The sequence below is a fragment of the Oratosquilla oratoria genome, chromosome 41 (assembly GCF_046742065.1).
Source record: "Oratosquilla oratoria isolate Oo_2021 chromosome 41, ASM4674206v1, whole genome shotgun sequence".
NCBI classification, from domain to species: Eukaryota; Metazoa; Arthropoda; class Malacostraca; order Stomatopoda; family Squillidae; genus Oratosquilla; species Oratosquilla oratoria.
The window spans coordinates 13,854,171-13,878,544 of record NC_134817.1 but is presented as its reverse complement, the minus strand read 5'-3'; the positions used below and the strand labels follow the sequence as shown (position 1 = coordinate 13,878,544).

Genomic DNA, 24,374 nt, shown 5'->3' with positions numbered 1-24,374 from the left:
TTAATCTATAGAAATGAGTATGTTAAAGTGAGAAGAGAGGAAAAAAGGAACCATGAAAAGGATATTATAGATAAATACAAAGAACAACCCAAGCTATTCTATCGATACATGAATGGTAAACTTAAAAACGAACAGGAAATGGCAAAACTACGCCAAGGGAATATAGAATACAGAAGAATTAGAAATGGCCAAAGTCATGAATAATCACTTCAAATCTGTCTTCATGAAAAAGAAAGCACAATATTGGGACGAAGGTAATGAAAGGCGATCTTCCCCCATGAGTGAGATAACAATTACACAAAAAGAAATATTGGAACATCTATCAAACCTTGACGTCAGGAAATCACATGGCCTGGATGGAATTGCAAATTGGATTCTAAAAGAATGCAAAGAAGAACTAATGGACAAAATACATAACATAATAAGTTCCTCACTCAAAGAAGGAAATTACCAAAAGACTGGAAAAATGCTAACATTGTACCAATATATAAAGGAAGAAACAAGGAAGAACCAACTAACTACAGGCCAGTCTCACTAACAAGCACTATAGCCAAAATTTGTGAGAAAATCATCAAGAATAGATAGGTACAACACCTGGAAGATAATAATATAATAAACCCAAGACAACTTGGGTTCAGACAAGGAAGATCATGTACCACAAACTTGATATGTTTCTACTCAAGATTAATAGATATAGTGCAAGAAAGGAATAGATGGGCTGATTGTACCTTCCTGGACTTACAAAAAGCTTTTGACAAAGTGCCACACAAAAAATTATTTAAAAAAAAAATGGAATATATAGGAGGGATACAAGGGAAACTACTTAAATGGATGGAGGACTTCTTGATTGGTAGAAAGATGAGAGTAGTGCTCAGAGAAAAATATTCAGGTTGGAAAGAGGTGATCAGTGGAGTACTGCAAGGATCTGTATTGGCTCCAATAATGTTTGCTATTTATGTGAATGACATGGATGATGATGTGAAATGTTACATGAGCTTCTTTGCAGACGATGCCAAACTGTTAAGGAAAGTAAAAACTGAAAAGGATTGTGAATCACTGCAGGAAGACCTGAATAAGGTATGGAACTGGAGTCAGAAATGGGAAGTGGACTTCAATATTAACAAGTGTAGCATAATGGAGTTTGGAAAAAGCAAAAATAGAATATCAGGACAATATAAAATTGGAACCAAGGAGGTAAAGAAGGAGAGATCCAAAAAAGATTTGGGTGTAATTATCTCAAACAACTTGTCCTATGATAAACAGATAAACAAAATTGTTGGAGAATCCTACAACTTGCTAAGATCAATAAAAGTGGCATTTACATATTTGGATGAAGAAATGATAAAAAAAATATTGGTCACACTGATAAGACCTAGACTAGAATATGCGGTGACACTGTGGTCACCCAGTACCAAAAAGAATATAAAGAAAATAGAAAGAGTCCAGAGAGCAGCCACAAAAATGGCACCTGCACTTACAAACTTGTCATATGAGGAGAGATTAGCTAAACTAGAGTTACTGACTCTGGAGCAAAGAAGAGAGGTGACCTACTGACCATCTACAGAATCATGAAGGGCACAGAAATACTCGATAGAGAGGACTTGTTAAACTGGGACAAGAGAAGCACAAGAGGGCATGGAAAGAAAATAAAAAAATCATAGCTACAGAAGAGATATGAAGAAAAGCTGTTTTCCACATAGAGTGGTGGACACTTGGAACAAACTGAACAATTAAATAGTGTGTGCAAAAACCATTCATGAGTTTAACAGCAAACTAGACACTGCGAGATACAAAGGCGGGGCACCACAAGCGTAGCTCCCCTTCCCGCAAAATACAACTAGGTAAATAGGTAAATACCTCTTCCACTTCTGCCACTGCCATGAGCAAATGGCACTCTGTGGAGTCCCATTTGTTGAGCCCGCATTCAGAATGCGGGTGCCCCATAGAGCAACCACTGGCTCTAGCCAATTATTTTGCTCTGCTGGGGGATGAGGTGGCTGAAAATCAGGAACTCTTGGTGGTGGGGGACTCCATGGTGGGAGGCTATGATGACATCCTGCAGCAGAAGACTAAATGGCATTGCGAGCTTGTATGTTGACTGGGCTGTGGGATCACTGATTGTGCCCAGACCATCAGGGAACAAAGGCAGATAAACACGATTACGACTGTTTATACAGGAAGTAATGATGTGGATAGGGTGAGATCAGAGGAACTTGTTTCAAATTACAAGGTCCTTCTTCAGGAGATGAAGGAGTGTGGGAGCCATCGCGTAGTCTGTGGGATCCTTCTGAGGATCTATACTGGCTCATATTGGAACAGTAGAGCCATAGGGATCAATGAGAGGATATCACAATTGTGCACGCAACTAGGATAACACTTTCTTGATCCTTGGTATCTCTTTTCCAGGCACCATGACCTTTATGCTTTTGATGGGATCCACCTTACTCGCAGAAGCAAAGATGTTCTTACAAATCTCATTGTGGGAGTTTGTAATGAACTAGTTTCTTCTTTTGGGTAGAAACTCAAAGGGAAGGGGAAATAAGAGTGTATTGGGGAAAAGAGAGTAGGGTATAACAATAATGTAGAGTAATATGTCAGTGTAGGACAAAATATCATTTTAGGAAATGTCAGGAGAGGATGAAATATTACATTAGGATGTCATGTCAAAGGACAAAATATCATGATGTGATGTAATAATAGTGGAGGACAAAATATTATGATGGGATATAATGATAGTGAACAAAATATCATGATGGTATGTAATGATAGTGGTGGACAAAATATCACAGTAGGATATGTCAGTGGAGGACAGAATATCATTTTAGGAAGGGATACTGGACAGAATGTTAGTGAACAATGGGTGGCCGGTGTGGAACACCGTGACATAAGGGGGCAAGGTATACATAAGAAATCGAATGACTGTGAGGGACCAGATGTCCATGAGGCACTGAATGTCAATGAAGAACCAAATGTCAATATAGAGCAAGGTGTTAATAAAGAACAAAATTATAATATAAGGCATGATGTTGAAATACAAAAGTGTCTAAAAGAAATAATCATGAGTTTCTTAATACCATGTACTTTAATGCTTGTAGTATTAGGAATAAATTCCAAGAAATACAGGCGTATGTCTCAATATGATAGGAATAACCAAGACATGGTTTAATGGTAAAGAGCTTGAAGCTGAATTAAATATTGTGGGATTTAAACACTTTCATCAGGATAGAAACCATAAGAAAGGTGGGGGTATTCTGTTGTATGTTAAAAGCAATGTCGCCTGTGTTTTAGAGAAAGTGAAACAGGATGCGTATTATAGTTTGTGGGTAGAATTAACACAAACAGACAAAAAATGAATGTAGGTGTAATATATAAGCCAAAAACATTATTAGCAGACGACAAACTGTTGTTTCAAGAACTGTTTAGTTTCTGCAACCATGACTTATTGATACTGGGTGGTTTCAATTTTACTGACATTCATTGGATGACCCTAGAATATGGCCATATAGGTAGTCACTTGATAGATTTACTTGGTGGCAGCATGTAAAAGAGCCCGCAAGACATGGAAACTTAATTGATCTATTGATCACTATCTGTAAAAGCATGATAACCAATGTAGAAGTTAGTGAAACTATTGCAAATAGTGATCACAACTTAGATTCATACATACATACATACATATACCAAGGGCTTTTTCCCCCTTACAAGGGAGGTAGCCAAAAAACAAAGGCATAAAAATCATTCCCACCCATTCCATCCCCAATACACTCCACTCCCCTCCACCCTCTTCCCTCCCTCTTATCTTGGCACCTCCTGGATGACGGGTCATCTCTGTAGCTTCTCCACTGCCCTGGGTCAGAAGCAGTGTCACAAGACACAGCACATCCACAGCAAGGCTGCTTCATTAAATCAGCGACCCCCCCCTCTCCGTCCCCTCATGCAGAAAAGGAGAAGACGGGGAGAAATCCCTTCGGGCTGCGTCAAATTTTTCTCACACATACTACCTCACCCCCATCCCACTACCCATTCCACCTCATGCATCACAACATCATCCATATACAACCAGTTTTCATTCACCCCTGTCTTCTGTCCTCTCCCATCCTTATTCAATAGAAGCCCCTTTCACCACATCCATCCATCTCATCCTAGGTCGCCCCCTCATGTTCATTCCCTCCACATCTCCCTTTCATACCTCTTTTACTAGTCTTTCTTCACTCATTCTTTCCATGTGTCCAAACCATCCCAATACTCTTTCATCCACCATATCTCCCAACTCCCTTACCACCCCTGTTCTCCTCCTCACCTCCTCATTTCTCATTCTATCCAGCCTAGTAAACCCCATCATACTTCTCAGACACCTTATCTCAAACACATTCAAACTCCTTCTCTCTTCCTCTCTTATATTCCATGTGTCCAAACCATCCTAATACTCTTTCATCCACCCTATCTCCCAACTCCCTTTCCACCCCCGTTCTCCTCCTCACCTCCTCATTTCTCACTCTAGCCTAGTAACCCCCATCATACTTCTCAGACACCTTATCTCAAACACATTCAAACTCCTTCTCTCTTATATTCCATGTTTCTGCCCCATACAGTGCTGTTGGCACAATCACTCCTTCATACAATCTCCTTTTAGCATCCATTAATGTCTATTTCTCATTACACTCTTCAGTCCACCAAAGCATTTACTCGCTTCTCTCAATCTACATTCTACCTCCACCTTCACTCCACCTTTTCCTACCACATTTGCACCCAAGTATCTAAAACTATCCACTTCCTCCAGTCGCTCTCCCACCTCTTCAGTACGGGCCTTAAATCTCGCGGGCAGCAGCCAATGCCAGCCGTACGACGTGTCGTAATAATACTCGCATCATAAAATATAGTCACCGCTTATATCGATCGTTCTCTCTTTCACCCATGAATTTTGATAACCATAGAAAATGTGATTACAGGCAGTTTAGAGAGAATGTCATTACAGAGGGGCAACTACAATGAATATAATCAAGATGCTGATATGGCAGCCTCACGTATCCACTTGCTCCTCATGACGCCTACGTATCCGGCACTGTATGGAAGGGGTTAATGCTCACTTCCAGTCTACTGCCACTTTCACCCCTTGTACATCTCATCACCTTACTTTTACCCACATTTATCTTTAGCTTTCTTCTTTCACACACTCCCAAACTCTGTCACCAACTTCCTTAATCCCTCCTCTGATCCTGCTACAAGCACAGTGTCGTCCGCAAACAACAGCTGGCTCACCTCCCCTTTCTCCATTTTCTTTAAAAATCTCTGATCCCTGACCCACCACCCTTGCATTTACCTCTCACACCACCCCATCCATGTATAAGTTGAACAGCCAGAGTGACATAACACATCCTTGACGAAGTCCCACCTTTACCTCAAACCACTCACTCTTTCCATTTCTAATCCTGACACATGCTTTACTACTCTCGTAAAAACTCCTGACAGCTCCTAAAAGCTTTCCTCCTATCCCGTATATCTGCAAAAACCTCCCACAGTGCCTTTCTGTCTACCCTGTCATAAGCCTTTTCCAAATCCATAAATGCCCAAAAAATATCCTTGCCTTTTCCTATAGCTTTCTCACATATCTGTCTTACCACAAAAATCTGATCTACACAAACTCTACCTGTCCTAAATCCACACTGTTCCTCACCAATTACTCCCTCTGTTCCTCTCCTAATTCTCTCAATCAAGATCCTCCCATAAGCCTTCCCAACTATACTTAACAAGCTTCCATCTGAAACTACTACACTCACACTTGTCCCCTTTTCCCTTGTAAAGTGGAACTATAAAGGCATTCCTCCAGTCCTCTGGCACTCTACCCTCTCTTCAACAAACATTAAATAACCTCACCAGCCAGTCCACTATCACTGTACCTCCTTTTTTTTTTATAGACATTCTGCATGGCATCCATCCAACCCAGGTGCCTTACCTGCTCTCATCATCTTAACGACTGCCTTCACTTCATCCTTCCTTATTTCTCCTCCATTTTCCTTATTCATCACTGTCATTTTCTTAGCACTTCCCACTGCAAATATCTTTCCCTCCCTATCCTCCTTCACATTTAACAACTCCCTAAAATCTCTGCCTATCTTCCTCTTACTGCCTTCTCTCCCATTACCATCTCACCATCTGCACCTTTTACCTTTTCTTCTCTACTTGATTCGCCTCCTCTTCCTCTCTTAATTTCTTTCCAAACTTAGATTCAAACTGCTAAACTTTTAGAATAGATACTTGTGTATCTAAAATACCCAATTTTAGTAAAGCTCAGTTCATATGAATACTTCAGGAACTTCAGCTTACAGACTGGGAGGCAAAATTAAGTGAAAGATCTGTAGATCAGATATGGAAAATATTTTAAAATACACTTCCTAAGATGGTTCATACTTACATCCCATTTAAGAACTGATGCCTCCCCCAAATCAGGCTTACCTAAAATGGTTTGACAAAGAAACTGAAAAAAGTATTGCTAAAAAGAGATAGGCTTATGAGAAATACAAGTGCTTGGGACCTAATGACTATCAAAGTTATGTTATAATACAGATTTAAAAAAATACAAAATGAATGTTGCTGATAAATCCAAAAAGAATTCCAAAGAATTCTATAGTTACATTAGAGATATAAAGGTTATTAGGAATCACACTGACCCTCTATCATCTGCTGACGGTCAACTTGAATATTCAAATGAAGGAATGTGTGATATTTTAAACTATTTTAGCTCAGTATTCACAAATGAAACACCTCAAAGTGAACTCCAAACTGAAACCTGTGAAAAATCTAGGGTGAACTTACTACAGTAAATATAACAAAAGAAAAAATTAAAAGGTGTATAGAGAAACTCAGAATTAATTAAACACCAGGGCCTGATGGCTGGCATCCAAGAATCTTAAAGGAAATGAAAACTGAGATTGCTGAATCATTAGAAATTATATTCAAGAAACCTATCATATCCGGAGATGCCCCAAGAGAATGGAAACTAGCTAACATTACTCCCATATTCAAAAGAGGTGACAAAAAGAAACAAAATAACTACAGGCCTATAAGCTTGACTTCAATTGTAGGAAAAATTATCAAAACTATCATCACAGATGCTATCAAACATCATTTAGAAAGTAACTGTTTGATAAATGATAGCCAGCATGGATTCCAACAGAAACATTCTAGTGTGACTAACTCAAATTCTACAACACAGTCATCTCAAATTATGACAAAAGAAACAATATAGATTTAATATATCTAGACTTTGCTTTTGATACTGTCCCCCACAAAAGGCTACTTACTAAATTAGCTTCACACAGAGTAAGTGGGAGCCTATTAAATTGGACTAGAAATTGGTAGAATGATCAAAAACAGAGAGTTGTTTTAAATGGCAAAACTTCTAGATGAAAAAATGTTATGACTGGAGTTCCTCAGGGTTCTTGGGCCACTTCTATTTCATTGTGTATATAAATGATATAGACCACAGACTGAAATCAATTGTCTCCAAATTTGCTGATGATACAAAATTGTGTGGAATGGCAAATGATCACTTAAATCAATTAGATATTCAATAATGTTTAGATAAATTACATCGTCTGAAAAGTAGCTAATGAATTTAACACAAGTAAATGCAAGGTTATGCACATTGGTAAAAATAACAGTAAGTACAATTACAAGTCATTTGGAAAAATTTTAACATAAGTGGATAGTGAAAAGGATCTCGGCATAATTATCAGTAACGATCCCAAATCATCTAAGCAATGTATTTCAGCCTCTGAGAAAGCAAATAAGATTCTAGGACTGATTGCATGATCTTTTGACTTCAAAAGTCCATCTCTTATATACAAGCAATCGTCAGTTCATCCACATTTGGAATATGCTCTTTCTGTATGGTCACCATGGAAAAAGTACAATGGCGAGCCATAACACTGATTCCAAATATCAAAATAAATCATACAATAATCAACTAAAACATATGAATCTATTTTCCTAAAAAAAAAAAAAAAAACATAGACTCAGAGGCGACTTTATACAGGTCTTTAACATCTTCACTCCGGGGCACATCGCACATCTGGCAGCATTAGCTGCCCGACATGTGATGTTGCGTCATAATCGCATTATAAAAAATAAAGTCAGTGCTCAATCATTCGTTCTCTTTCACCCGTGTATTTTGATAACCATAGAAAACTGATGAAGCCAGTTTAGAGAATGAAAATTACGTAGGTACGACTACAATAAATATAATCAAGATGGCAACGTCGGCAACAACGAGTACCCACTTGCTCCTCATGCCGCCTATGTAGGCCTCACCGTATGGAAATGGTTAAAGATTCTAAAGGGAATTGCCATCATATGTGACAAAATTTTTACACTGAATGAGAATCTGACAAGAAATAATTGTCTCAAACTGTCAGGAAATAGATTTAATTTGGAAATGGGTAGAAACAACTTTGCCAACCATGTAGTTAATGAATGGAATAAACTTCCTGCAGAGGCAATGCAATGTAGTTTAGTTCAAAGCTTTAAGATTCGTTTAAACACCTAAGCAAGATGCTGTAATGACTGCCATTGGCTGTTCAATCTATACATGGATGGGGTGGTGCAAGAGGTAGATGCAAGGGTGGTGGGTTAGGGATTGGAGGTGGTTAAAGAAAATGGAGAAAAGTGGGAGGTGAGGCTGCTGTTGTTTGCAGACAACACTGCACACAATTGTAGCAGGATCAGAGGAGGGATTAAGGAAGTTAGTGAGAGTTTGGAAGAGTGTGTAAAAGAAGTTGAAGATAAATGTGGGTAAAAGTAAGGTGATGAGATGTACAAGGGGTGAAAGTGGCAGCAGACTGGAAGTGAGTATTAAGGGAGATAAACTGGAGGAATTGGATAGTTTTAGATACTTGGATACGAATGTGGCAGGAAAGGGAAGAGTGGAGGTGGAGGTAGAATATAGATTGAGAGAAGCGAGTAAATGCCTTGGTGGGTGGATTAAAAAGTGTTATGAGAAATAGACATTTGGGAATGGATGCTAAGAGGAGATTGTATGAAGGAGTGATTGTGCCGACAGCACTGTATGGGGCAGAAACATGGAACATAACAGAGGAAGAGAGGAGTTTGAATGTGTTTGAGATAAGGTGTCTGAGAAGTATGATAGGGGTTACTAGGCTGGATAGAGTGAGAAATGAGGTGAGGAGGCAGGGAAAAAAATACTTTTTATTTTTCCAGAGCCATTTTTCATTTTTTTTTTTTTATTTCACCAGAGCCATTTTTTTAATTACCAGAGCCAGTTTTGATACTTCCAGAGCCATGTATATATATAATTATCAAATGTTCATATTTGTACTTAAATTTAATTACTTTTAATTACTAACCAAACATTTGATTCTATTTTGTTTTCCCATAAATACGCGAGGAAGTTATAAATGGGATTTCACAGTTCCCCTCCTAGGCCTGGGGTGAGTTTGTATATGTACAGTGTACGTATGCATGCGGTGATGTGGTATTGGGTATGGTGCATTGTACATGTAGTCAGCGCATTCATTGGGCAGCTAGCTGCATGCAACCAATGAACTTCCCTGCATACAGGTACCATGCAATTTGCAACTAGCGACATTATTTAGCACGATAGTTGTGTAGAGTCTAGTCAACATGTACTAGTATACGCGCGCATGCAGCTGGTACGAAGCTAGGCTTGGTAACCCATTGAACTCTAGCAGCTATACCGTGTACACATACGTACGTACAGACGCTCCTCTACTTACATTCATTCGTTTTACGTTTTTTTTATTTTACGTTTGAACTGACTGTAAAAAAAAAAGAAAAATAGTGAATTTTTTATTTTAGCACGCTCTCCGTAGTACGAGATGTTCAAACGATACTTACGCATGACGCTGCATCCATTGTTTACATGGCACAAACGACAGACTGAACGTGCCTTGCCTCCTCCTCCTCTCCCTCCCCTTCCTCCTTCTCCTCCACCATCTCACTTTATGTTGCTTGAATTTAATTTGTTTGAAATTAATGTTATTATTCTACAATGTTATATTTATAATTAATGATTTAGGGGTGTTTTATAAGGTACGGTAATAGAATTTATGGATGTATAGTACAGTATGAACGGTCATACATTACTGGAACGTACAGTAACAACTTACGTTCATTTTCACGTTACGTTCGGCCGTTCTGAACGTAACTAAAACGTAAGTTGAGGAGCGTCTGTACATCAAAAAAATAAAGTTGATTGATGCGTTGCATTTACGATATCGATTGATAATGCAATGATTGATCACGGGTAAGTTGTGTTTGCTCTGATCTTTTCATCAATGGTGATGGGATTCAGGGATTGCCAAATGATGGATAATGCATGAAAAACGTTGAATCTTGCCACGGGAGCAATTTTTTTGTGGGGGATCGCTCCTGCTATTGGATTTGCGAGAGCGACATTGGAACTTTCCCGAGCGAAATCGCTCGTCGCTCCCGTGTATTTTTTTCGCTGTGAGGAGGAGAACGGGGGTGGAAAGGGAGTTGGGAGATAGGGTGGAAAGAGTATTGGAATGGTCTGGACACATGGAAAGAATGAGTGAAGAAAGACTTGTGACACTGCTTCTGACCCAGGGCAGTGGGCAAGATGCAGGGATGACTTGTCATCCAGGAGGTGCCAAGATAAGAGGGAGAGAAGAGGGTGGAGGGGAGTGGAGTGTATTAGGGATGGAATGGGTGGGAGTGGTTTTTATGCCTTTGTTTTTTGGCTACCTCCCTTATAAGGAAAAAAAAAGCCTTTGGTATATGTATTATTTACTTGATTTTCATTTATTACTACTTATCTGTCAATCTATTATTTACTATTTACCTGTTTGTTTAGTATTTAATTATACCTATGCATTTATTTTATTCATTATTATTCATATTACTATAATTTTTATTTATATTATCATTATAAAAAAAATATGCATCCAAACTAGTTATGGACCAAAAGGTCTCCTGTCAGCATGCTACGCCTTTGTAATACTTTGTAAATCCAAAACAATTCTGTTTTAGACAGGGAAGATCATGTGCTACAAACTTTATTTGTTTTTATTCAAGGTTAATTGATATAATGCAAGGGACAGATGGGTAGACTGTGTCTTCCTGGAATTACAAAAGGAGTTTAATAAAGTTTCACACAAAAAATTATTGAGAAAACTCAAAACAACAGGTGTACAAGGAAAATTATTGAAATGGATAGAAGATTTCTTGCATGGGAAAAAAATGAGTGATACTTAGAGATAAAAACTTGACCTGGGAAGAAAGGATAAGTGTAGTCCCACAGGGTTCAGTATTGGCTCCAATAATGTTTGCTATATGTATAAATAACATGGTTGAAGGTGTAGAACATTATATAAACTTCTTTGCAAATGATGCAAAACTACTAAAGATAGTACAGAAGAAAAAAAACTGTAAATCACTACAGTGAAACCTGGAAAAGGTCTAGGAATGGAGCCAAAAGTGGGAAGTGAACTTCAACATTAAGAAGTATAGTATAATGGAGTTTGGAAAAAGGTAAAAAAAAAAAAGAATATCAGGATAATATAAGATCAGTAAAAAGGAATTAAAGAAAGTTCTGAAAAGGACCAAGGAGTAATCATCACCTAAGACATCTCCACAAAAAAGCATATTAACAAAATAGTCAGAGAAACCTACAATTTACTAAGATCAATAATGGTGGCTTTTAATTATTTGGCTGAAGTAATGGTAAAAAAAAAATCCTAGTCACACTGGTAATACCAAGACTGTGGTATGCTGTGACAATATGGATGCCCAGTACAAAAAAGAATACAAGGAAATTAGAAAGAATCCAAAGAGCAATGACAAGGATGCCACCAACTCTTTCAAAATTGACATATGAACAAAGACTGTCTAAACTGGAACTACCAACCCTGGAACAAAGAAGAGAAAGTGGAGATCAATTGGCCATTTACAGAATCATGAAAGGCATGGAAGTCTTTGACAGAGAAGACTTATTAAAGTGGGGTAAGAGAAAAACAAGGGGACATGAAAAGAAACTCAAAAAGGATAGTTATAGAAGAGATCTGGGAAAAAAAAAATCCACAGAGTGGTGGATGTCTGGAACAAATTGGATGAAACAACAGTGTGTGCTAACACCATACAAGAATTTAGGTACAAACTAGATGTTGTAAGATACAAAGACAGGTCACTACGAGCATAGCTTCCCTTCCCGTATAATACAACTAGGTAAATACTAGCTAAATACACACATATAAAAGAAGTTAAATAATATTCATTATCAAAACATTATTAATATAACAAATAAGTAACAAAATTAATATGTTCTTTATGTCAGTGATATCTGCACTTACATAGACAGATTTGCTCTGAATACAATATCTGTGTCAACCTTAGCACAGGGTTGACATGTAAATTCAAAGAAATTGTCCCCTTCTAACTGCCCAGGTGGGATACCAGATCGTAGACATGTGCTATGTGCCAGTCTTTGGCACTTTCCACAGCGTAACAGTTCATCAGGAGATTTGCTGTTCTTGGATGTACAATATATGCAAGTACCCATACTATAATTAGGTATAAATATCTGCAAGTAAATAAACAAGTACTTAAAGGACAGTAAAATTAATGGAATTCACTTCCAAGTTACGAGTATGAAACTTATTCAGAACAATATCTTCATATGTAAGATTATGTACTTACATCTGACATTTTTTTCACTTTACAACCACTTGTTTCTTATGGGGTTCTTTTCAAAAACAATTCTGAAAATTAAAAGAATTATATCAATGGAAATTTCTCAGTAAGTAATGGTAATGATACAGTCACGTCCTCTATTATTTATAGCATTCATTTATCATCTAGATGCCTAGCTTGTATGAAAACAAAATGTGTACAAACAATCTTAATTCAGATCTTCATCACCACAAAGCCTCTTCTCATAACTTACACATTATCAACCATTTTGTAGTTACAGCTTCACCATGGAGTCTAAATTTTGCCATTCACAAATGTGTTCATATAAAATTTACCATATTGTTTCCCAGTGTCACACATGCAATTCTTATCTATATCATTGGATAGCTCTTATAATTCTGAGCATTTTCAACCCCTTGAAAAAGTATTGTAAATCAACAAGCACATCAGTAGTGATTTTTTTTAATTTAGTATTTTTTTCTTTGGGGGGGGGGGAGCTGCTGGGGAGAGTAGCACACCCTGATGTCAAAGAAATGTTAAGGAGTGGGTGAAGTGGCATGAGACATGAGGCAAATTCCTTATTCAGTATTTGGCCAGAGGAAGCATTCATCCAGGCTTTCTTTACCCAGGGTCTATCCTCCACTGGGTGAATGTATAACATTTAGCCTTCTGACAATTAGTCTTCTGGACAAATAGTCATCCACTAATTAGCCTTCTGACAATTAGTCTTCTGGAAAATTAGTCATCCACTAATTAGCCTTCTAAAATTGGACATTTAGTCTTCTGATGTTCATCAAAATCAAACAAGTTGAAATTTATTACATGTGATACATATATATTTAATGGCATATCGATCTATGATACATGTTTTGGGCATATTTCTTACTTTGATAATCATGACAGACTGGGTACATTAGTTTTAGATTAGTTCCACTGTACCAGTTGGCAGTGCACAAAAGCCCATGTGCATGATGGATTATTTCATTTCTAAGAACTTGATATTATAGGACACTGGACACTAACCAGAGATGGTGAACGGTTCCTGTTACATGACAATAAGTCACCAACAGACATAATCACCATCTACTACTGACACAGGTCAACAGAATTTGGCTGAATCCAAGATATGGTTCATTGATGTCAATTTCCAGATGGTACCAGTGTTGTTTGAGTAACACATGTGCCTCTTGGAGATTCATCAATTGCAGACATCAATGTTTCTTCAAAGAAAGACTGAGGCTACCTATTCGTCATTTTTGGACATTTTGTGTGAAGAGGCAGAGGCAAAAGGATATTTCCCATTGCCGTATAAAGTAGTTACTGACTTTGTGCTTGCAGTTCATAATGCTGTTTAATTTGCATTTGAAGATGTAGAGATTAATGGATGTTATTACCATCTCGCGCAGTGAGTGTGGCGTAAAATTCAAAATCTTGGACTATCGGTGCTATACAGAGATGATGAGGACTTCCGTTGATCTGTGGAAAATTGAACGCCTTAGCATTCCTGCCGGTAGATGAAGTAGAGGAAGGATTTAATCATCTACATGAGATTGCTCCTGCCGATGCATCTGATTTAGTTTACTATTTTTGATCTATATTTTTACAGTTATAAAAAGATTCACTCTCCAGGAGGACTTTTTCACTTTAAATGTTGTGCTCCTCAGTATCTGCCTGAAACAAAGAATGTTAACTTGACAACATTGAATGATGGAGTTAGAACAAACAATCTTTCATAAGCCTGGAACAATAAATTCCATGTCCTAGTTGGTGCTAAACATCCATTGATTTGATAAGCAAATGAGTGTCTTCAACAGGAGAATTGTACAAGTGAAAATCTAATGTCAGAAACAGCAGCTGGAAATCCACCTAAGAAACAAGTTAAACATAAATATGTGCAACTTCAGAATAGACTTAAATACTTTGTGAGCAGCATCATGATCACTTATCAAATGTCAATGATTTCCTCTGTTGTGTTGGGAGAAATTTGCGATCATGAACCGAAAATTTCAATAAACTGTTCCTCATGATGACATCTGTGCTAGAATATTAATAAATACCAGTAATTCTATGCAAATTTATGAAAGTGAAGAATTTTACGATGAATGATTATAGTACACTATATTAAAATAATGTATATAATATAAATGTGTATACATGTATTTTGTATTGAAAGGATTATACCACTTGTCATGATTAAAAATTAGCTATATATAAATTTCAATCTTTCTTTTTTTTTGCAGATATTTCTTTGGAATATTGGCATCAAGGGTGGGATTCTGATTGTCAGTCAGGCTCTTATGGAATGTTGAATGGAAATGGGACCATTCATCATGGAGTACCATGGGATCAAAAAATGGGCTAACTTGAAGGGTCAGGGCGATACACAATTTAAAGCAAAGAATTCAAAATCAACAAATTAGATGAATTAAGTACAGATAAGGTAAATAAAAGGAAGTATGTTGATGGACCACCACCATCCTGGGTGGACTATGTGTCACTTTCTATGGAACACGAGTGATGAGAGCATGTGAACCGAGTTCACAATTCAAGTAATTCCCAACTGTTCATTCCTCTTGTACAAAAATTATCAATTGTTATCAGTGATCAAAGCAAAAACTAATTACTCTTAATTAGTTGATTAATTAGATAATTTGCCCTATGATGATTACCACCATAATTTAAGTATTTATATGTGAACTGAATTCAAGTTCAATGCACTCAACTAATCCTCAACTAAGCCCTTTAATCAAATACAAGATGCTAATTGCCTAGTGTTGTGGCATACTTTCCACATTATGATATGTGAAAAATCAACAAAATCTTTAAATGATAAGTCACTAAAAGTTTTTCACCCATTCTTCTATTGATTCACCATCACAAATACACCTCATTATAGCAGCTCATCAATCAACTTGGTATGTCATACCAGGTGTGAAATATAAGGTACCCTAGAGCCTCTAATCCTATTCTTATATTATTTATCATTTATACATGGTTATGCTAAATCACCAATTGACAGTAAAATAATAAGTACTGATCTTTTAAACTGATTATCAATCTATTTTAAGTTGAGGACAATTTACTGGGAAGACTAAATGTAGACAATAATCTTTTGAAGGGAGATTGTCAGAAGACTCATTAAAGGAGGACTAATTGTCAGAGGACTCATTAGAGGAGGACTAATTGTTCAGAAGACTAAATGTCTGAAGACTAAATTGGTGGACAGCCCACTGGGGTACCCAGCATCATCAGCCACATGCAGTGCCTCCACATTACGCTTTAAGGAACAATGAAGCTGGTAACAATGAGGAAACAGTGGGACTGCTTTTTCTTGGAAAACATTTTTATAATTACCAGGTTAGGTTTAGTTAGGTGTGATTGTGCTAATCTACACTGCATCCCCTGAAAAAAAAAATCCAAAAATCACTGCTGACATTACTATTAATTTGCAGTACTTATTCATGGGGCTCAAAATACTCAGGATGATAAGAGATATCCAATGATATAGATAACTGCATCAGTGACACTGACAAATAACAGTTTACCAAATTTACTTAGGATAGTACTTCTTGCCACTCAGCTCCTTATGCCATTAATATTGAGTGTATCCATCTTGTTACTTTCCAATGCAATCATAAATCATGGAGGTTAAGGTCAATTTCCATTTAAAATCCCACTTTACAGATTCTATGGCCAGGAGTCTAGGGCTATGCTCCAACTTAGGGTGGGGGTAAACTTCCAACAAAAGAATCGCTCAGATCGGCAAGAAAATAACTTTTCTCCAATCTAACCTAATTAGACTAAATCTGACCTAACTTAGGGTAAATTTTACCTCCAATTTTGTTTACCGCAGATTCTTGAATGTAATGTAAATGAAGATGCGTTCCGCTTTAGCTTGGCAGCAGTTTGCGCTCCCAAACTATTAAAGCTTAAGAGACAGGCTCATACCGAAATAAAAGTCCGGTAGGCCACAGACTACATCAAGGAAAAAATTCGTAGGCCACATACGATATCGGCGCCTATATTGCTTCAATAATTTGGGAGCGCTAACCAAACTAAGGCGGAACGCACTGAGGAAAACGTCCAGTTCAATGAAGATAGCTTTAATGTTTGAAAATGATAATCGGTCAATTATTGACGCAGCTGAGATGGATATAATCTTTTTATCGACAGCTCCTCATGGATTCTTCTTCTTTTCTTGATATCTTACTGTAGATAGTTTCTTATGTTTTCTCCTCCTCCGCATTTTATATAGTATTTCTTAATGTTTTGGATTGCTTTCGTAGGTTTGCGAACAGAAGCACTCCAATTGTTATTGTGTTAGTGTTGCTTTCCCTGTCGCAGACGTCGAGGGATATGTTGTTTACACGTTAACAAGGAGAAGTGTATGGGTATTACTCAATTTCATGCGACGCAAAGGGTATAGACACATACTTCCTGGAAGAGGCTTACGCCTATGACTCCAGATCCACATTTACACTTTGTGGTGGATCTTTGCTTTACAATCGTATTTTAGTTTTTGGTTTTGCCTGAATTTGTGAAGTCTACCCTCATATTGGTTGACTGATTTTGCTGCAATTAGCCAGATTCAGGCAGCTGGTTCCAATTATTGAAAACCCTACACGGGAAAGCATATTTTCTTACATCCAGCCGTGACCTTGTCTAGAATAATTTCAGTGAGTTTCCCCTGCTTATGTTCTCTTCCCTAAGCTTCAATATGCCTTGAGTGCAGTCTCCATCATATTTTCCTGTCAGTATCTTGTATGTCTCTTCTCTATGCCAGTATAACGGTAGGTTCAACCTCCTTAGTCTGTCTTCATTGCTCAGTCTTTAAGTTATGCTGTGCACTGAAGTATCTGAGGGTTGCCTCTGAAGTGCCTTGCAGCCCCTTCCGCGGTGAATTGTGGGCTGGTTATTATGCGAAGAGCAGTGGCCCTGCACAAACTGCACTCTTGTCTACACAGCCCAAGCGAAAACGTTTTCTCTTCCCTCCCCGCGATAGGTCGAAAGCATCATACGTTCAAGTACGGTCGACCCTCCCCGCGATAGGTCGAAAACGTCATCCGTTCAAGTACGGTCGACCCTCCCCGCGATATGTCGAAAGCGTCATACGTTCAAGCACGGTCTGGCCAGTAGAAACTCTCGACTCCTTTGTCAACAGGGTCAAGTTGGAATCTTGGAAAGTTTTGGAAGTCTTGCCAGAGGCTTACTTCACTCTACAGTTTCAGTTATACAGTAAGATCTGTTGCTCAGCTGCTGTTAGTCATACCGGTCTGCAAGACGGCCGGTGCTTATAGGACCTACTTTATTTGCTAGTGATAGTCAAGATGACTGACAAAAGTACAAGGAAATGCAGTCAGAGGTACCGTCCGTCATGGGAAAATGATCAACGTTTTAAAGGTAAAGACAAAAAATTTCGAATCTGTTAAGTTACTTTGTTAAAAATAGATGAAGAACATATACAAATAGATACATGTATGCTTTCCTTATATCCATTAATTGATTACCGCTGGATAATTTTACTTTACCAAGGTGTGGTGTACGCTAAAATAGATCTACGTTTTTTCAGTGCTTATGTAGTCGTAATATGAATTACCGCAGGATGAAATGGTATAACTATTGTATGTTTATCAGAGAACTTTGACTTCTTGGTTTTAGGTTGGCTGCAGTCAGTCCCAGGTGATGCAAGCAAAGCACGATGCAAAGTTTGCGGAAATTCCTTTTAAGCGCACATGAAATCCGTGATTGGTCACTCTCTTAGCAAGAAACACGTGGATAACACTAAATCCTCTACAAGCAAGAGCCAGAGGTCCATCAAAGATGCTATGCGTCCCATAGAGAGAGATCCAGTCAAAATTGCTGAGCTTAGAATAGCAGTTTATATAGCTGAACATGCCTCAGCTTTATCAGTAGATCATTTGGGTGAACTTTTGCCTAAGTTGGATATGAAATCACGCACATTACAAGATTTCAGAATGCATCATACTAAATGTGCACGTCTTCAGAAATATGTCATTGCTCCATCTTTTGCTGTTAAATTAAGAAATGAAATTGGAGACCAATTTTTTAGCTTGGTGGTTGATGAGAGTACCAACGAAGCAAATATATCTTGCCTTGCCCTTTGCATTCGTTTTTACAGTACAAGTAAAAAGTCTGTAGTGGACACTTTCTATCGTCTACTACCAATAGAAAATGCTACAGCTGATACTCTCTATCAAACTGTTAAAAGATGCTTGGCTGAGGACGGCCTAGATGTGAAAAAAAATGATAGGCCTAGGGACTGATGGAGCCAGTTCGATGATCGGTCGAACTCATTCACTCTCAACACTTTTAAGAGTTGATAATCCTGAATTAACCCTGTTTAGGTGTGTGTGCCACTCCCTTCACCTTGCTGCCAGTAAGGCTTCTGAATGCCTTCCTATAATTGTTGATTTTGTAGTTAGAGAAACTCATAATTGGTTTTCTACTAGTCCTAAGAGGACTAATGAGTATCAGGCTATATACAGTGTTAGAAAACAGTGTACCTAAGAAGGTGCCGGGACTGGCAGGCACACGCTGGTTGGCAAGTTTGGAAGCAGTTAGTATAATTATCGATCAGTGGGAGGCTCTAAAGCTTCATTTTGACCTGAGTGCTTCCAAAGAACGTTGTTACACAACGAAAACCCTGTCTGATGCATACAGAGATGACCAGAATAAATTGTATTTGTTGTTTGTCAGAAAAACTCTGAAAGAAATAGTTATACCCTATGCACTGAGATCTGGCCGTTAGGGCGGAGCACTGGGAGTTCCCCTGTGGTGCCACATATAATTATTTTATAATTTTATTTTATTATATAATTCTATTTTATAATTTTATAATGTTGCCTCATACGATTATATTATAATTTTTTGTCACACACCACCACTGAGATAAAAATCAAAGCAATGTTTTCTGTACAAAGGTTTCGTTTCTTTAAGTGAAGATATGGCATATGTGCATGCGAGAGCGACGTTGCCACTACATCTAATCTCTGGCCCCGCCCCCCTCACACTGCATTCAGAAAACATTGCATCCACACGCACGTTCTCGCCATGGATGCCCATATGTGGCAACACCGGGAAATATCCTAGCCACGCCTTATCGGCCATTTCTCCTTGCGTTGACTATAGTGTTAATAAGATTTTCCAGTCACAAACTGCAGATGTCACAAAAGTAACACAGGATCTCATTGCAATGTATCGTAATCTAATGAACATTGTAGTAAATGGAAAGCACTTGTCAAAATGTTCTGATGAAAACCTACCCAAACTTAAATTTCTGGATCATGTTGTGCCATGTGAGGCAATGAACTTTGGATATGAGTTCACCACATATGCATCTGCTTGTTCTTTAACTGTAGCTCAAGTTCACTATATCAAAGAGCGGTATAAAGAGTTTGTGGTTGAACTCATAAAACAAGTTCAGATGCGCTTACCTGATAATGTTGAGATACTTATGATGTTGAAAAATTCCCATCATTCCATTGCCACATCGCAGATTAAAGACCCTGTTGCTCTGATTGGTGCTAGGTATCGGTCTACCTTTGAGGATCTAGATGGTCTTGAAAATGAATGGAGTTCAATGTGTCTTCAGCAGTGGCCTAAAAGTTGCTTGGGTAATGTAGTAAGTTTTTGGACTGAGGTAAATGAAAGGGAAAATTCTGCAGGACAAAAAATGTTCCCAAACATTTCAGGCCTCGTACTGGCATTATTGTCCCTTCCATTTTCAAATGCCTCAGCAGAAAGAATTTTCTCTCAAATGAACGTTGTTCACTCGAAACTGAGAAATCGTCTAAAGGTTAGGTCGGTAGAGGCATTGTTGCAGATAAGGTATGGGTTGGTTCATTATTATCAGTCGTGTGTAAACTTTCAGCCCACTGATGACATGATAAGAAATTTCGTTGCTAAAGGTTCTAGAGAGGAGGAGGAGGAGGAGGAGAATGTCATTCACCTTGATTTAATGCAGTAAGAAACTGAGATTGTAGGTAACTATAAATCTAATTATTGTCATTATGATGGTTGTATTGCAAAGTTTTGGTTGGCCTACTGTAACTGCAGGCTGTCTACAGAACAGTCACAATGGAAAGACCTACCGTAGCTTTTAAGTTTATATAGTTGTTAAACATTAAGTAACTGCCTTTTTTGTAAGGAAAAATATTTAATTTTCTTCATCAATAATAAATTTATATGAAATAATGCTGTATTAATTTTGTGGAATTTTTGTGGGATTTTAATTTCAGTTTGTGGAAATCTGTGGGGAAAAAAATCTTTAATCTGTGGGAATTCGCCTCTACAAAAGTGGCAACACTGAGTTGGTAACTGAACCAAGATGGCGACTGGCTTGTCCATTGTGCCTCGTGTAATGTCTCTGAGCTGGACCAATTTGCTTCCGGGGAATTGGTCATTAGGCCACTGGAGAGGAAGTGGTCTCCAAAGTCCGCTAGCTTCTCAAGAAACGTCTCCCATGCCGGGTGTATTGTATAAGTAAATATCTCTGTGCATTTGTTTTTCCTTCTTGTTGGTGTTTGCGTCAACTAATACCATGCCATGATCGTTCAGTCTTGGAACAACTCATGTTCGTGTTTTGATTTGATTTGATTTTATTCGGATTCAATCCTATATACAATAAAATACAATACATGTAAGACTCATATTATACATAGTAAATACAATTGTATATCCGAGGATGGCACAGAAAGTTAAAAGACTTATTTCCACTGTGGTCCTCACAAAAAATGACATATTATAACTAGGAAAAGACCGTCATAATACAAGCTAGGTTGACTAGAAAAAAAAGACGTCAAAATTTACTAATATGAAAAATATGACTGTACTGACTAGAAAAAAAATTACTTAGAAAAATGACTAGCATAAAAGGTGTAAATTGAACATATATACTAGTTTCCTCAGAAAAAAGTGTCTAAAAGATAACATTTAACTGATTTTTTAAAACTACTTTTAGAAACGATTGTATGTTGATCGGTAAAGAGTTCCAAGCAATAGCACCAGTGTATTTGAACGAACTTTTCCCTAACAAACTACTAAACCTAGGTACAATAACGGATGACCGACTAGAACGAGTTCTCAAGGTACGAGCATTTCTAACAAGTGCAAAAGTATCTGACAAATAAGTGGGACAAGAGTCGTTTACAATTTGGTGAACATGATTAAACTTTAACTGAACAACACGTTCTTCAACAGGTAACCAATTTAACAGTTTAAAATGAGTATAATCTAGATGAGTCCGAGGATAGAGTTTCAAAACAGTCCTGATTAGTTTGTTTTGACATATTTGAAGATTAATTTTAGATTTTTTAGTTAGACCACTATACCAAGAAGAACAAGCATAATCAATATGACACTGTACCAGGGCTGAAGATAGTAACTTTATTGTCTCTACACCAAGGTATTTTTGTATTCTTGCCAAAAAAATTGTTCTGGAGCTTACTTTTTTAATTATTTTTTTGTGCCATAACTTCTCCCGATACATTTTGATCAATTTCTGTTCCGAGATATCCAACAACAGATTTAGGTTAAATACTAGTATCATTACATTGATATTTAAGTTGGGGGCATTATTGAGTTTTTGTTTAGAGCCAAAGAGAATGGATTCTGTTTTACCTAGATGTAGAGACAATTTGTTATCTATCAACCACTTGCTGACATTCAATAACAATTCACTAAGTAACGTCTCAATCTTATTTACATCTTTACCAGAAACTAGTAAGGCTGAATCATCGGCATACAATAGCAGTTTACAGTTAACAGCAGCTTTCATGTCATTCACATACAAAATAAACAACAGCGGGCCTAAAAAGCTACCCTGTGGAACACCACAAGTTATTTTAGCTAATTTTGATGTTGTACCATTTACATTCACAATCTGTTCTCGACCTGTTAGATAAGACCTCATCCAATTAATAACATCTGTTTTGAAACCTAACGCTTGTAATTTGAATAATAGAATATCAAGATTTACAGTACCAAAAGCTTTCTGGAGATCTAGCATAACCATTCCACAGTAATTACCTCTATCAATTTCAAATTTATCATACATATATCAGTAGAATAGGATTTTCTAAAGCCGGATTGTAAATCGTAGAACAAGTTATTATTTTTCAATGTATTCATAAACCTGGCTATAAACAACTCTTTCCAAGACCTTCGATATAATACCGAGCACTGAGACAGGTCTATAGTTACCGGATTCTGTTTTGCTACCTTTCTTGTACAAAGGAATAACTTTCGCTAATTTAAAATCATTGGGAACTTTGCCCTGTTGGATCGAAATATTGATTATGTGAGTGATACAGGGAGCAATCTGCTCAGCTGAGGCATTCACCAATCTGGCTGGAATATTATCTAGTCCGGTAGCCACCTATCAACAGTCTTCAACATTGTATACACATCTACCTTAGCAACCGTAGACAGAGCAAAGGTGTCATGGGTTACACCCTGATTCCTATAATAATTATTAATGTGTTCCTGGCCAAAAAGACGTGAAGGTACTGGTAAATTACTTACGAGGGTGGTAGCAATGGTGGTAAAAAAGGAGTTAAATTTTTGAGCCACTGCTACTTTGTCGAAAGAAACAATCCCATCAACATTTAGACCAATGTTACTACTTTTGTATTTTGTATTTTTGGAAGAACCTAACTGTTTGATTGTTTGCCAAAGTTTTTTGGGATTGTTTTTGTTGTTTTGAAGAGAATCTTTGTAATATCCTACCTTTGCTCTGTCTACCATAACCTGAACCTCGTTCCGTAAGTTCTTATACATAGCGAAAACAGATTGATCTTTTGCTTTCTTATAATCTCATAAAGCCTTATCTCTCCTGTTGATCATATTCAAGATGTCACCAGTAAACCACGGCTCGTAACGTTGTTTTACTCTGATGGATTTTGCAGGAGCTATATTGTCTAATACACCCAAGAACAGAGTTTTAAAATTATTCCAAACTTGATCAACATCTGTACAATTGACGACTGAAAAGCAGTTGACCGCAGACAACCTTTCACAGAACAATTCCTTGAGCCGTATTCATAAAAATGAAGGATATCCTTGCAAGCATAAGGGAATGCTCTCAAGCAAAAGGTAGAAGTATAAGCATATCCTTCTATCCATATTCATAATGATTACCTCATACTTTGGAGGATATCCTCCAAGCAGAAGTAAAAGAATGACTCGTGTTTCGGGAGCGCCGGGTTACATAGTTACATGTTTGAACGTGTCGCAACTCGTAAGATTTCTGATGTGATGTCCCGGTTTCCCGTACACGAGTTTACTATTGCGTTGGTGGTTGCTGAGTGGAGGTGCGTGGTGATTGCTCTCCTACATTATTTCAGGTAACATTATAAGCATGGCAAAATGACCACAATATAAATAAGAAAAAAAAATCTTAAATATTTATGCTTATTATACTTTATTAATAGGCATAATATAAAAAATGTTGTTTGTCCCCCTGCTTCCCTCACTTGATTTATGCAGTACCCAGTTTGAGTTGACCAAAGCATCGCTCAATTATAAATCTTTCTTTTTTGAAAAGCTTGTTATATTTTACCTCAGCAGGAGATGTAGGATTCCGAAATGGAGTCATGAGACATGACTCTATCCCATACCCGTTATTACAAATTTCCTGGACAGTGGAAGGAGGAGGAGGTGGTTGAGGG

The 24,374-nt window shown here is 37.6% G+C and overlaps 1 protein-coding gene across 6 annotated transcripts in view; it reads right to left on the bottom strand.

Moving 5' to 3' along the window:
- LOC143020993 (uncharacterized) overlaps positions 1–17,098 on the bottom strand; it is a 99,494-nt gene extending 82,396 nt beyond the window's left edge. Inside the window, exons 1-4 of one of the 6 annotated variants that reach the window (XM_076178071.1) lie at positions 16,520–16,836; positions 16,042–16,089; positions 12,694–12,755; positions 12,348–12,577 (exon numbers count right to left, since the gene is read on the bottom strand). In XM_076178071.1, coding sequence (XP_076034186.1) covers positions 12,348–12,577; positions 12,694–12,702 — 239 coding nt within the window. In that variant the 5' untranslated portion in view covers positions 12,703–12,755; positions 16,042–16,089; positions 16,520–16,836. The other 5 variants (XM_076178072.1, XM_076178076.1, XM_076178073.1 and 2 more) reach the window with 5 other exon arrangements.
- Positions 17,099–24,374: the final 7,276 nt, after the last annotated feature.